This window comes from Mirounga angustirostris, unplaced genomic scaffold (assembly GCF_029215605.1).
Source record: "Mirounga angustirostris isolate CCGP_5_RB_7025 unplaced genomic scaffold, mMirAng1.0.hap1 SCAF_12, whole genome shotgun sequence".
Lineage (NCBI taxonomy): Eukaryota > Metazoa > Chordata > Mammalia > Carnivora > Phocidae > Mirounga > Mirounga angustirostris.
Window position 1 is genome coordinate 17,272,891 of NW_026991720.1, and position 15,581 is coordinate 17,288,471.

Consider the following 15,581-nt stretch of genomic DNA (forward strand, 5'->3'; position numbering starts at 1 on the left):
AGGAACGCAGGCTGATGCTGGCCACTGTCTTGAATGTTGCTGGTGACTGTGGCAGAGGGAATCAAGAGCTCTGAAGGGTCTTGCATTGGCAAGCCTGGAAATGACTCATATGACGTCTGTTCATAACTAATAGGCCAAAATTAGTTACATGACATTACTCAACCACAAGGAAGCCAGGAAGAGCAACTCTCTCTTGTGCTCAGGGTGGTAGACGAAAGGAAATATTTGTTGAGCACCATGAATAGGTAAACAAAGTAGCAAAGTAGGTAAACAAACAACAAAAATAATGAAAAATCTGTGATAAGTGAGGTCAAAGGGGAAAAAACTGGGCTATATGGTAGAACTCATTGAGGGACCTATTTAAAGTGGGTGGTCTGGGAGGTCTTTCTGATGATGTAACATTTGCATTGAGACCTTAAAGTTCAGAAGGAGTGAGCAAGGATGAAAAGAGCATTCCAGACAGGAAACATCAGCCCTTGGGTGGAATGAGCTTGTTTTTTCCTAAAACTGACAGAAGACAAGATTTTGGAGGAAACCCAAGAAGCAATGGGGGTAGGAGGGGAGTGTCATAAGATGGGAGAGACATCAGAGTCAGATCAAAGAAGACCCTGAAGGCCATAGCAAATAATTAGGATTTTATCCTAAATGCAATGGGCAGCCATTGAAAGGTCTTAGGGTGAAAAGTTCCTGTTGGATTTATGTCTGAAAAAGGTAACTCTGGCTATGTGAGGAATTACTAGGAAAAGAGAATGAAAATGGGAAACAAGCTGGGAGGGTACTGTAGCAGTGCAGACAGAGATGGTGGGGCTGGGAAGGGTTGCAGAAGGTGATCAGTAGTGAAGATGGTAAGTGGTGAACAATTTAAGATATATTTTGAAAGCCTTACTGATGTATAAAGTAAGAGGGAAAGATCGGGAATGATAGGAGTTATGTATGACTTCCATTGTCAAAGATAAACAAAGCCGGATACTAGTTAAAGTGGTCAGGGCAGATTTTTATCGGTAATAACTTATTACAATCAAAAACAGGGACCAGCCTTGAAAAATCCCTGAGTAGACAATACCAGTTTAATCATACAAACAAAGATTAATTTAACTTATTTTGCAAGACTAACTTGACCTGGGTAATTTCTTATTATGCCTCTGAAAATCACAAGCAAAACTTAAACTGTTTCCCAAGGTTGATATGAGCTGTGCCCTATCATTTAAGAGAATTCTAATATTATAACCAGTCACTGTGAAGAATAAATAGTCTGCTTTCCCACTACATAAGCTGCTTTATAGCAATATACCCCTGAGCCTCATTACATATTTTGGTTTGAGTGCTTCTGGTTTGCAAACTGTCTTTTTGGTATGTGCACAGTAAACTTTGACTAATTACTACTTCTGGTGATTCATTCATTTTACTTCTGTTATGTCTAAATTTTTGACAAACTATTGCTATAGGGAAACGAATCCAATCTGAAATGAACTCAACTTTGATATGTACGGAGATGAATGGGTGTTTTAAAGGGAGAAAGAGGGAATAAAGGGGAGGCAAGTGGAGCTCAAGAGAGTAAATGCAAGTAGGCCAGCTGTGTATACTAGCTGGCAATCACTGAAGTTAGGATTCCACCTTCCAACAGAGACTGGGAGACAGAGGCCTAACCTCAGGTGTTAGCTGAAACGAAAAGAAAAAAAAAAAACAAAAACAGCCTTGAGTTTTCTCAGGCAGGCACTTTAAGAGGTCTGGGTTCATCTTAGGATGTGGCCTTGATCTGTTAGGAACTACAGTAGTGTTTGTTCAAGTTTTTATATGTCAAGGTTGAGGCCTAGTCGAGAACAGGGCTCAGAGGAGCCTAGCTACAGTTTGGTCAAGGAGAGAATCTTTGTTACATGTTTCTGATTCTAGTGACATGTGGTTGGTGATGTCATTCATAGAGAAGGGGAAGTGACAACTAGGTTTAAAATCTAGAGGAGACCAAATCCCACGTTAAGTATGAAACATTTGAATGGCTAAGAAGTTAAATATAAGAATGAATCATAGCAGAAGTCTGAGCTAGAGATATAAATATAAATCAAGAGCCATCATCATGATGTAACTCAAAGATCACACAGGTGTGAGTGGGAGATCAAGAAGACATAGGGACTCTAGGATTTGCCTTACAAATTATTCCTTGAGATTTGTTTCCAGAAATGTATCATCATTAGGTAGATGGGTCTTTTTTGTCAGAAAGTCGAATTAACAGAACATCAGTCAAGGTAGCTGTTAAATATTTGATTTTTCTTTTGATTCGAAACCTATCTCCATTTACAATTTCTAAATCGTAGCAAAAAAAAATTACATTTAGTGGACATGATTGTTCACATTTAACATATGTGGCAAACTGAACAGAGAAGGGTTAAATAACTTTTGCCTTACAAAATTAGTAAGGGTTAGATCCTGTATTCAAAACTAAGCAATCTGTTTCCAAAGGCTATGATCTGAACCCCTATACTATGTGGCAAGCATATTTAGTAGCGTGGCTTATTTATTTAGTGGGTCATAAATAATAGACTTTTATATACATATAATAGTTCCAGTAAAGGCGCCTGGGTGGCTCAGTTGGTTAAGCGACTGCCTTCGGCTCAGGTCATGATCCTGGAGTCCCGGGATCGAGTCCCGCATCGGGCTCCCTGCTCTGCGGGGAGTCTGCTTCTCTCTCTGACCCTCCCCCCTCTCATGTGCTCTCTCTCATTCTCTCTCTCAAATAAATAAATAAAATCTTTTAAAAAAAAATAGTTCCAGTAAGTTTTTATTGGATCTATGTTCATGTGTGCGTGTCTGGGTCATTAGGGTTGGGGCACAATTCAGCTGGAGGCTGTGCCCCGAGGTATATTACACCCAAACTCTAGGCAGAGTAGAACTGGTTTCACAAGAATGGCTCCGAAGCTTCAACCCATTGGAAACAAACGAACAAACAGAAAATTAAAAAACAAAACAAAAAACAAACAAACAAAAAACACGCAAATTGTACGGGACAGTTGGGTTTGCTCTACCCTATGGCATCAAGCTGAATTTCTAGTCCTGGACATAATTTGCTAGTCTGGGAGATGAGTAAAAATTTTCCCCCACCACACACTGAAATTTTTCCCTCCAAACAACACTATACGTAGTTATTACACTGAATTCACATGGTTATCTGAAGGATCGAAGAGGTCTTTGACGGCAGGCATTATTTTATTCCATCTTTTTAACTATATCCTCAGTGGCCAGCAGAGTCTAGCATGGAGTAGGAGCCCAAGGGAAGAAGAAAGAGAAGGAGCAAAAAAGGGAGGAAAGAGGGAGGGAGGGATGGAAAAGGTAAAAGAAAGAGGAAAGGAGGGAACGAAAAGAGAAAGGAATTCAAATCGACCATTCCTACTGGACACTTAGAAGGTGAGCAAGATGACCTCCAAGGTTGTGTTTTTAAGTTTTTCCCACGTGTGTGCCGTGCAAAGACATCCTGGTTCTATCCGAAAGAGCCTAACTGGGCCCCCACCACCCGCGCTTGCGGCCCGCGGACCCGCTTCACCGGCCTCTCAGTCCCGCCCACTCCCCGTGGACCCCGTTCTCCAGCCTGCCCAGCCACTGCGCCTGCGCACGTGGAGCGCTCCGCCGCGGGCCGCCAGGGCGGGGTCCTGAGCAGGGCGTTCCGCCCAGGGGAAGAGGAAGAGGAAGTTGGGGGAGGATCCTAGCGGGGAGTGAACCGGAAGTGCAAACGCTCCTGCTTCTCGTCGGCCAGGCGGAACCTGCTCTGCTGGGCCCGGTGGCCGCAAAAGAACTTTCTTTCTCCCGCCCCAACGGTCGTCGCGGCCAACTGCCTCGCCCGCCTGGCAGCCTTCCACCGCCTTCTCTTCCCCTCTCCAGCTCCGCGCGGCCCTGTCTCCCTCTCGCCCCGCGGTATCCGCTTGCTGCTACCACCGCCTCCTCGTCTTCTGCCCGGCCGAGCGGCCCGCCCCGCTGCAGTGATGTGCGACAAGGAGTTCATGTGGGCCCTGAAAAACGGAGACTTGGATGAGGTGAAAGACTATGTGGCCAAGGTAAGCGGCGACGAGTGGAGTGCGCGAGAGCGCGGAGGTGGGTTGCAGATGAGGCTGAGGAAGCTGCTGGGAGCTGGGCTGGCGGGGGTGGGGGGTGGGGAGGAGAGACAGCCTGGATGGAGGTGGCCCCAAGGAGAGAAGGGGGTCCAGGAGCGTCTGAACTGAAGGAGGGGTCCGGATAACACGGCCGCGTTCTGTCGGGTAACTGGTTGGTGCGATACAGTGGGGCTCTTCTTGTCTGCCTGCTCCCTGGGGGAGGGGAGGAGTGGTAAGCGTCTTTTAGAGTCACTTCTGAGCACTGGTCATTTGAGTTTGGCCCTCTTCTGTGCCGGAGTAACTTAAATCTTTCTTTGAATGGGGTAATTCTCCATCTGAGACCTGCCGGTTGCTGAATGAAGTAACCTAAGTGATTAGAATCAGAGGAACGTTTTCTTGAACTTTGAGCCTCTTGAGAATTTAAAGTATTCATTGACCGTGAAAAAGAGTACCGAAAATAGCAATGGTTAGAATTGTGAAACTCGGTATCCCTTCACTGTGAGGTCTTAACTTTGGGTGTGGCCTTTTTCCTCTCCCACACTACAACAAATACGTGTTTGCTTCAAGTGGTAAGGTGGTCAGTCAGCACCTGGCAGTGTTTAAGATATCATTAGTTTTCAAGCAAGCATGGTGACTTTAGTTACTCCATGTTTATCCTTGATCCCATCCGAAATACTCAAACGAGTCATAAATAGTATGCAGTGTAGTCACAATATGTTTAGGGGTAAAATTGTGATGAAGAAAGCTAATCTCAAACCTAAACTCAAAATACGAAGTTGAATCTTCATTGTGGTGGAATGGTAAGCTTAAAATCCCAAGCTGACCTGCCTCCCGACCCTAAAACTGTGCCTTTTGTAATTATGAGAGAACTGACCTGCGATTATAATATGATGGTAATGTAAAAACAAATTTTCCAAAACAAAAGTATAACCTTATGACATAACCATGGAGGGCATGTTGCTTCTAAAAAATATAACTTTATGACATAACCATGGAGGGCATCTTGCTCACCTTCTAAAAGTGTGAGAACTGGATCTAAATTTTAGTTCTTCAGAGGATATGACCGCTGGTATGCTGTTTTTGCTTCAGCGATCTATGTTAGGAAGCAACTAAGCAGAAGCAGAGTTTCTTAAAACTTGCAGGATTGTGTAATCCCATTACAATTTAGACTTTTTGCATGCAGAATATGTGTTTTGTTGTTATTTGCAATGGATTCGTAGGACACCATTCGCTGCCTTCTCAGCTAGTGGCAGTCTGAAACCTGACTTACTGGATGTTTCGATCTAAGATTGAAAGGAAGAAATTACTGGGACACTTCAGTCCATGGTACACTTCCCAGTGGTGGGACACTGCAGTACTCTGGAAGTGAGTGGGCTTTTGTGTTTCTGTTATGGCAGACCTAGGTTATTTGATATACCTGAAATATGAAAAGTTGATAAGTACTAATGGAGCTTACAGCTACAAAAACAACACCATTTATGTGGTGTCTTCCTGGTACATTATTTTATATCATCCTTGTGAGTTTTGTGAAGTCCTTTTATTCGTCCCATTTTACAGATAGGAATACTGAGATGGAGGGTACTTAAAACAAAAATCCAGAGTTACAGAGAGAACAAATAATGAAGCTGGAACTGAACTGCTGACTCCAAAACTCAGGCTCTTTCACTGCTCCATTCAGTCTTTCCCAATATAAACTGTAATTGTGAAAGCATATGATACCAAGATTCTAGTAGGACATTCCCCAATTTTTTTTTTTTAAGTTTTAAAATCGGGTTGTTATGTTCAGTTTGATTTTGTTCTTTCCCTATTACTACCCTACTGCCTATTCTCATCAAAAGAGACATGCATGAGAGGGAGGCTAGACATTCAAAGAAAAGCAGAAGGAAGTATTAAGAACTGGTTTATCTGAAAAGTTTGACTGTAATGTAATCCTATGAACAATGAGCTTTTTCCTTAGTTTTATTGAGTAACTTGAATCTTTTAAAATATCTTTTGTTAGTGAGAAATACGCAAAAAACCCAAAACCACCAAAAACCAGCGCTCCAGGGTTTACTAAGTTCCCTTGTAGTGCTATTCACACTCTCAAGTGCTTATAACATAGTTTCTTCTGCTCAGCAGCCATCTTCCCTGCTTACTCATTGACTCATCTTTTTCATCCACCAATTTATGAACACTCATTATGATACTGAGTTTATGTAATGTGCATTTATCTAAGTAAAAGTATGTAAACAAAGTACATAAAGGAACGTTTGGACTCATCTAATTTTCCTTCTAAGCAGTGAGTCTTTAAAATACTCTCCTCAGTACTCCTATGAAGATCTCGCACATTGTTAATATATAAGAATGGACCTGTAGGTGAAGTATTTTAGTGTTTTCCCTTTTTAAAACTAACATTTTAAAAAATAAATAATCTGGGGCACCTGGGTGGCTCAGTCAGTTAAGCATCTGCCTTTGGCTCAGGTCATGATATCAGGGTCCTGAGATCAAGCCCTGCATCAGGCTCCCGGAGCCTGCTTCTGCCTCTCCCACTCCCCCTGCTTGTGCTTTCTCTCTGTCAAATAAAATCTTAAAAAAAAAAAAAAAAATCAATAATCTTACTTTTCTACCTGCTTTTGACTTCTATACAGAAATCTGAAATAAGGATAGGCATAAATTACTGGTTTTAGGTGAGTTCTTAACTCTGAAAAATAAGTTCAGAGTCCCCAAGTCATTGAAAAGTGTATGTTTCTAAATGGAAAAAACAGCATATAAAGAAAATTTTAGGTTAATCCATATTAAATGTTCATCTGTAACATTAAAACAATATCTGAAACAGTTTGGCTTCTTGACTGACCTAAAGACCACACTTGGTTAGTTCATTCATTTTTATTGGGCACCTTTCAGGTCCCAAGCACTCTGCTAGGCCTAGCCCGATAATGAAGAAGTTGGACACAGTGCTCAGGAAACTTAAGCATCTGCATTCAGTAGACTTGTATGGGAAAATTTTCATGCTTTTAAAGAAGTATGAAAACTGTAACATCTCACTTACATAAAATTCAGCTTGTCCAATTGGAAAACAAGTGAAAGGCAGAGAGCGAGATCTTCATGAGCAGCAATAATAGATACTCGTAACCCCATCTTCAATCTGTGTACTTCTGGGTGACATTACCTTTGCCTCGTATTCCATTTCTACCTTTATGTTCATTTCTTCCATTGGAGTTAATTCTGCTTTCACCTGGGCTCCAGGCTTCCTAATAGACGGCTTTGTTCACATAAAATCCAGATTGAGCCCAGACTGTCTTCTCAGAAACTTTTTCATTTTTGTTGTCTCCATTTTGACTAATGACCTCTTGACCCACCTATTTGCCCAAATGGGAAATTGGGGGATTTTCCCCAACTTCTGAGTATTGTCAAGACTACCCTCTTCTCTCTCAGCCATTCTTTACTCTCCATTCTTATCACTACTGCTTTCAATTAATTGCTGCGTCTTTCCCACCTGAACTGTATTTTCCTTGACTATGGTACTCCTCTCTTTCCTAGTCAACTTGCATATCTCTCTGTATTGTGAATTCTGAGCATGTTATCTTTTTCAGCCAACCTCCTACACTGCCCTTAAAATATTTTGTGATTCCCCATTATTAATTTTTCCCCATTATTAATTTTTAAAAGGGCCAACTACTCCTTGGTTTGGAAGACTAGGCCACTATGATCTGGCCCATGCCTGCCTTTCTAAACTCTCCTCTCTAAACTCTCCTCTCTTACAAACGCTCTGCTCCAGGCTGTGCCAGGCTGTTTCTTACTTGTATATCTTTACATGTGCTCTTTTTATCCTCCTGGACCAAGTCTGGCTCACCTCAATCACTAACCCCCAACCTGGTGAGCTCCTATTTATCCTCTGAGCTTAAATACCACTCCTTCCAGAAAAAAAACACTTGACTTCAGATGGTGCACTCCTTCTTTTACTGTTTCACTTATCAAATTGCTGTGACTTTGTTTACATGTCTGTCTTTAATTAGGCTCTGAGCCTCTGGAGCTTAGATACTATATTCTTTTTCATCTTTGTATCCAGTACAGTGCCAAGGAATTTCACACATTAAAAGCACATGTTCCAAGAAATTCTTTTTATTCTTGACTTAGCTACAGTTTCAGTATACTTCACTGGCTGTGTAATAAAGATTACCATTAACAGAGTGATTTATATTGCCAGGTACTAGAAGACACTCTGCAAGATCTTTACCTAAGTTTTCATTTGCTTTTAACCCCAGCATTTCAATATAGCTAACAGTATTCCCATTTTTAAGGTTGAGGAAATTGAAACTTAGAGAAGTTAAGCAACTTAACAAGGTCACAGAGTAAGTAGCACAGCTGGGATTTAAACATAGAGCTGTCTGAATCTACAGCCCATATTTTTTTCACTGTATCAGTCTGCCTCGAAATGGTTATCTGGTTTCTTAGCTCAGAGTAGTTTAGCATCAGCACCTTAAGAAAAAGAAAGGGGCTTGTGAGGAGGCACAACAAGTTATCTCTGATTATGAATAAAGACTTAGGAAAATGGCTATAATTTTAAAAGTTTTTAACTGTAACAATATAGAAATAGCATAGAGACAACATCTCTTATAAACTTTAAATATCTTCAGAGAGGCTCTCTTTGCTCAAGGTACTCTGTAGAGACTGATTATTTGATAGCTTGTGGAAACTTTTGTATTTATAGTCACACAGTCTTTTTTTTTTTAAGATTTTTTTTTTTTTTTAAAGTAATCTCTACAGCCAAAAATATGGGGCTTGAACCCACAACCCTGATTCAAAGAGTTGCATGCTCGACCGACTGAGCCAGCCAGGTGCCCCTCTAGTCACACAGTCTTATAATTTATATATTTGAAGACTTATGCAGTGCAGAAAAAGTTAAATTGTGTCTGTTTGCCTTAAGAAACAAAAGTAAAGGGTGCCTGGGTGGCTCAGTTGGTTAAGCGACTGCCTTTGGCTCAGGTCATGATCCTGGAGTCCCGGGATCGAGTCCCGCATCGGGCTACCTGCTCAGTGGGAAGCCTGCTTCTCCCTCTGACCCTCCCCCCTCTCATGTGCTCTCTCTCTCTCTCATTCTCTCTGTCTCAAATAAATAAATAAAATCTTTAAAAAAAAAAAAAAAGAAACAAAAGTAAACTAAAGTATTGAGATTTCTATTCAGAGTAGTTTCAATTAAACAAATAGCACTTTTTTTTTTCCCAAAAGTATGTTCTTAGAATTTTATTTGAGCACTGTGATGCCATGTGTAAATATAATTTCATTTACTTATCACATCAATCCATGAGCATAGTTAATGTTGTTAAACCCCCATTTTAGAGATTAAGAGACTGAAGCAAAGATTAAATAGCTTGCCTAAGGTCATAAAACTCTTGAGTAGTAAAGCTGAGATTTGAACTCTGACTTCATAGCTCCTTGCTGTATCCTTCAGCATACCATTGACCTTCATTTCTCATGAATGCTATGTAATTCAGGGGGTACTGTTTTATGCAAGTCTTAAAAATAATCAGGATGGTAATTATCCATTGAGACTACTTAGAGGTGAACTTTTCGGTAGATTTTGAGGATCCAGCTCTCCTAGAGGTGAACGTTTGTGAGTTGTATTGATAAATAGTCCATTATAATCTCCAGCAGGTCTGATATATGTACTCTCTTGTTTACATGTGCTTCTGTTTCACTTGCTGTGAAATACTATACATCAGGTCTCTAACTTCCCTTTCTCTGTGGTTTCCTTTCCCTCTCCAGCCCCCATTCTAATTACATCTGCCTTTGACACTCTGATAGGTTTGAAAAGCACAACTGTGCACGCTTTGAAAGGATAGGATCTCTTGAACCTGAGAAAAGTATCAGTGCTGATCTTTAGAAATTGCAAGACTTATTGGGATCGCTTTTCATTTTCCTAATAAAATAGGCAATTTAAAAGCAGTCCTAATTTAATCTGTCTTGCATTTATTCATTTTAGGCAGTTTCCCTTTTTTCCATTCCTTTTTTAAATTACCAGTTTCTTTCTTATAAAGATTTGTCACTGTATTCTGCCCTTTCTGCGTCAGGGCTGGTGACTCAGTCAGAAACAGATATCTCAGTTTGTATAAATAAATATAGGTGCCCTCAGAAGATATAGAAAGTTTAGTATAGATACACTTTTCTGTCTGTCAGTCTGTTAGTCTTCTTTTTGAATGTAAAAGAAGATCTTTTTTTATATTGGAAGGCTAGTGTTCACTCTGATGTCCATAGGCTATATATAGTGTTTGGTTTGAAATTGTAAACATTATCCTTACACTAGTGCAGATAGTTAAAAGTGTAAGATATTAAAACTGATTTGATTATAAAAATAATGTAAGCTTTTACTATTTAAAAGGTAACACTGCATTGAATAAAATAAATTGAAACTAAGTGTCCCATTGCCCATTCCCCCCTGCCCAGGTGGTTTCTTTAAAATATAGGTTGTATTAACTTATTTTTAAGACAGAAAAGCATTAAAAAAACAAAAATTTCCCCATAATTCTATTATCTAGATAATTCCTGTTAACTTTAAAAAGTGAAATTAATTCAGGAACAGATTAAAAAATGCAGCAGCTATGGCTCCCTTCCCTGGTCTCTGTGAACAAAGTGAACCATTCTTAACAGTTTCACATAATTTCAAAAAAACACTGGAAATTCACTTACTTGTCGATTTTCCCACTTAAAAACAATCCGTACATACTTCGACATTTTGCTTTTTTAACTTCCTTAATAATTTATCTTAGGTTCCACAGTGAAGTTTATTCATTCCTCCCCTCCCTCTTTTCCCAATGGGGCATAGTATTCTATTTTATGAATATACCATAATTTATTTAACTAGTGTTCTATGATAAATATTTTTTCCAGCTTAATTTTGTAATTAAACAGTGCTATCATGATTACCTTTGTATATATACCTTGATAGCTTTTGAGGTTGTATCTGTATTACCCTCCTGATGAAGTTTTGTAAACTTAGGCACACATCAGTAAGCACATTGGACTGATTATTTCCTCACAACATCAGCAGCACTGGGCATCATCACACTTTTTAGTTTTTGCCATTTGAATAATTCAGGTGAAAAATGATACATTGCTTCAGATTCCATTTCTTAATGAGGAAATCAAACATCAGAACTTTATTAGCATTTGTGTTCTTCCCTCCAGATTTCTTATTCATATCTTTTGTTCGTTTTTCTATTTAGGTAGTTGGTCTGTTTTTTACTGATTTGCATGAGCCCTTTATAAATTAAGGAAGTTCGTTTTTTATCATAGTTTCTGTAGATTTTTTTCCGGTTTGTCTCTTGACTTCCATCTATTTTGTTGTTGCTCTATAACAGTCTTTACTTTTTATGTGGTAAATATAGCACTTTTTCCCCTTTTGTGACTTGGATATTGTCTCCTGTTTACAGAGACCTATTTCTTCTCTGTAAGATTATAGATAAATTTGGTCTTCTAAAACTTTTTATTTTTTTGGTATTTTAAGCATTTGATCCTTCTGTTATTTACTCTGAAGTTGTTTGGTTTTTTTTTTAAACAGTTTGTTTCCATACCATTTATTGTGTAATTCTTCTTACTAATCTGAGCTATTATCTTCGTCATAAGCAGAATTTTGTGTTTGGATTTCTTGCTCTGTTTCTATCCATACTAAATTGCTTTAAATACTGTAGCTTCATAATATATTTTAGCATGACATAGAACCATTTTTCTCTTATATTCTCTTTAGAATTTTTGCAGGAGGTTTCCTTTAAGATTTTTCCCTTTTTTCTATTGTCTCAGGGAAAATATGAGCATTTTTTGAACTACCTCACATTTAACCCTAATGTCTCCATAAGCATTATAACACTTTTTTCTAGCATGTTGGCATCATGTAATCTGAAGAACATAATGCTTTAGGTTTTAATTCTTTATGAAGTATCTTAGGATCAGAGAATATAGTGCAGTGTGGGAATATTCTATATCAAAGTATTTGTAACAGTGAAGTTGTGTTTAGGTAATCAAATCACAGCTGAATTGATCATTTTAAAAGAGTTACTCTAGGTACTATAACAAAGGCCACCTTGTAATGAGAAGTAAGACAGGAATTAATTTTTTTGCAGCTGTATCTTTATGGTATTAATAGTTCTGATAGCTTGATTTTTTTTTTTTTTTTTTTTTTTTTGGGTCCACAGAACACTGCTCTAAGGGTGGAGAGGAGGTGTGATTATTGAAAGCAATGAAGAAACAAACATAAGCTTACCTTAGAAAATGAAGGGGCAAAGAGTTACGTTATCTTAAAGCTCTAGAGGCCCATACAATAATTAATATGTATGAAAGTAACCTTGGGCTTCAAGAAAAGTTTAGATTTAGTCTACTTTTCTCTTATTTAAAAAGCCAGAGATGTGTAGGATATATTTTGGAAAGATTTCCATTTGACTATATAAAATAATAAACATTTTGATACTTAGGTCTAAATTCTTGACCTTCTGAAAAACTTAGATATCAAAGAAAGGGGGTTGTAGATAATAAGCACTTTGCCCATAGTATAATAGAAGCCATAACAGTCTCCTTAGGGAATTTGGAATTTCATTGTTGGATTAGCCATAGGGTTAATGGCTTTGGATTTAAACCCTCTTGCTCTGGCTCTCTCAACTAATTGGATTGCGTTGAGCAAATTAGTTCCCCATTCAGAACCTGGGTTTCCTCAATTGGGGGAAAATCAGGCTATTAATAATACCTACTTGATATATCTCAACTCTGTACCATTTTCCCTGGCATGTGGTGAGTGTTAGCCAAGAAATGTTAGCCATTGTTACTCATAATAATAAACATAAATTTGTTTAGAAGCAAAATTACTTAAATTTATCACCCAGTCCACCTGCCTTATTTTGTAGATGAGGAAAAATTAGTTGTTAATGGGCTTGACCCAGATCATACTGCTAATAAGGATTAGGACTTTAATGCAGTTTTCTGGAACCAGAACAGGTGCTCCCCCCCCCCCCCCACCAAACTTTGGTATTTTATAATAAAGTACTTTGTACTTTATACTAGTTACTACCTCTGTTGGAATATTCTTTTTTGCCCTGCCCTATCTGCATAGTAAATTTCTGCTTATTTTTAAAGTTGTTGTTCTGCATAGCATTCCCTGTTTGTGCAGTTAACTCCTCATTTATGCCAATGTGGTATCTAACATAGAACTTTTTCACTATGTTTATGCTGTAGTGCAGTTTCTTTAACTGAAGAGCTATGGGCTCCTGATTTAACCAACAAGTCCCTGGACTTGAATTAGAAAAACAGTGGTTTAAGAAACTCAAATCTTGGGGCGCCTGGCTGGCTCAGTCGTTAAGCGTCTGCCTTCGGCTCAGGTCATGATCCCAGCGTCCTGGGATCGAGCCCCACATCAGGCTCTCTGCTCCGCGGGAAGCCTGCTTCTCCCTCTCCCATTCCCCCTGCTTGTGTTCCCTCTCTCACTGTGTCTCTCTCTGTCAAATAAATAAAATCTTTAAAAAAAAAAAGAAACTCAAATCTTGTTCTATGGAAGTCTTGCTCTTGTCTTTAAGTTTTGAATATTCAAAGAGTTTTGTGTTAACGACTGGTTGAAAAAAAACAAAGGTGCCTGTGTGGGAGTGGATCATTTGTTACCATTTAGATATTTGAATAGTACCTCTCAAACTTGAGAACTCAGAGATTACCTCCCCCCAAATATTTCACATCTTGATTTAAGATACAGTGTTTATAGTGGGGCTTTTATCTCTTGCGGGGTGGGGCTTCCCAGAATTTGAAGGCCCTTCCTGTGTTTGAGGAGTTCCCTCTTACATAGTATGAATCTTGGTGAAATGCAAGCCCTACCACAACAAAAGCCAAAAAGGACAAATAGATTGCTTTTTCCTGTCTGCATTTAGGAAATGGGCCCAAAATTCATAACCCTAATTGGGTGCTTTTTTCTGGAGCTGATAAAAAGACGCAGGCGCTGTAAAGGATATGGCTGCAGCAATAAAATGTGCAGTTTCCAAAAGGAGAAGTAGCGGTATGCCCGTTGTGGCGTCTTCTGTGCCCAGGTGCTTCTTGTGACAGATTTTGGTTTTATTTCTTTATTTTGAAGCCTCCTTCATGCCTGCACATTTGCTGAGCTTGGTTCTTCAAGCTTCCAAGTAATTCTGAGAGATACTTTGAGTATCTGTTTAATTTCTGTTCCTCATTATGAATTGGTTTCTGCTGCTTGTAATTAAGAACCCCATATTAATTTTTACTTGCTTATCCTCCCTTCTTGTACTGTGAGCTCTTTGAAGATAGAAATTATCTTTGTATTTCCAGCATTTATCACATTGTCTCTTATGTGCTTTATAGTTTGGGTTGAATTGGTATTCTAGGAACTAGCCCTTCCTTTGTGGTTTCCAAAGTTGTTTTGCTATATTCCTCTTTGTAACAGATGTTCTTAGTGTAAATGATGTTCCTTCATATTTCCTCCCTTGAAAATAGCTCTTAAGTTTTCAAAGTCTTTCTTTTAAACTCAGTAAACTTTGTCCAGCTTTTTCACACTATTAACAGTAGTTGTGGAATACAATAATGACAACAGTTGTTTAGATATAATACCAGCTTTTACTTGTAAAGGTGGCCATCACTTTAGAAGTTCAGTAGAGAATTTTTAAAACCATATAGTCTCAATAAAAGTAAAGGTAGTTTTTATGCTTGTTTTCTTGTGAAGAATAAGAATGAATCATCATTGCTTTTTCATTGGCATTAATGAACAAATATTAAAATGCATACTTAATACCACATAAAACAATATAAAAGCGCATGGACCATCAAACCAATAAAATTGAAAGATGTCTAGCTGCAAACTAAGTCCTTGGAAAACACCTTTATTATTTGTTATTTTAAAGCCCTCAAGAGTATTTCACTTTGGATTCCAACAGACCAGGGTTTGATCCCAATCCTACTACTTATTAATCTTGACCAAGTTATTTAATTTCATCAGCCTCAGCTTTCTCATCTGTAAAGAGGGATTGTGATAATAACCAATTCAGATAATTTATCTAATTTTTAAAAGAGACAGTGAATGTAAAATTCAACAAAACAGTACCCAACACATTGTAACTGCATAGTGAATGTTTGCTATTTGTGTTGTTGTTATGTGGATCCATTCCTAAGAGGAGTCTTAGAGAGGCCAGGGCTCTCTTAGGCTTTGTGAGCCATACAGTCTCTGTCATAGCTCTTCATCTCTGCAGTTACGCAAAAACAGCCATAGATGATATATAAGCAAATAAGCATGTCTGTGTTCCAATAAAACTTTATTTACAAAAACAGGCAGAAAGCTGGATTTGGCCCATGGGTCAGAGTTTGCTCATCCCTGTATAACACTGAAGTTACAAAAACTGGCTTGTCTGATAAACTAAATTTTCTTTCTTTCTCCTTGAGATTTTGAGATCTAAAATAATGAACATGTATGATCAAATATAAGACTTCTTTTGGGGCTCAACATTTCCAAAAATATGATTCAGAAATTTTTCTGGTTTAAAGATATTGAAG

At 38.6% G+C, this 15,581-nt stretch overlaps 1 protein-coding gene across 1 annotated transcript in view; it reads left to right on the forward strand.

Annotated features, from left to right (window-relative positions):
• Positions 1 to 3,687: 3,687 nt before the first annotated feature.
• Positions 3,688 to 15,581, forward strand: part of MTPN (myotrophin) — a 56,268-nt gene continuing 44,374 nt past the window's right edge. The window contains exon 1 of the mRNA XM_045864209.2: positions 3,688 to 4,040. Coding sequence (XP_045720165.1) covers positions 3,969 to 4,040 — 72 coding nt within the window. The 5' untranslated portion in view covers positions 3,688 to 3,968. The remainder of the gene's footprint in view (positions 4,041 to 15,581) is intronic.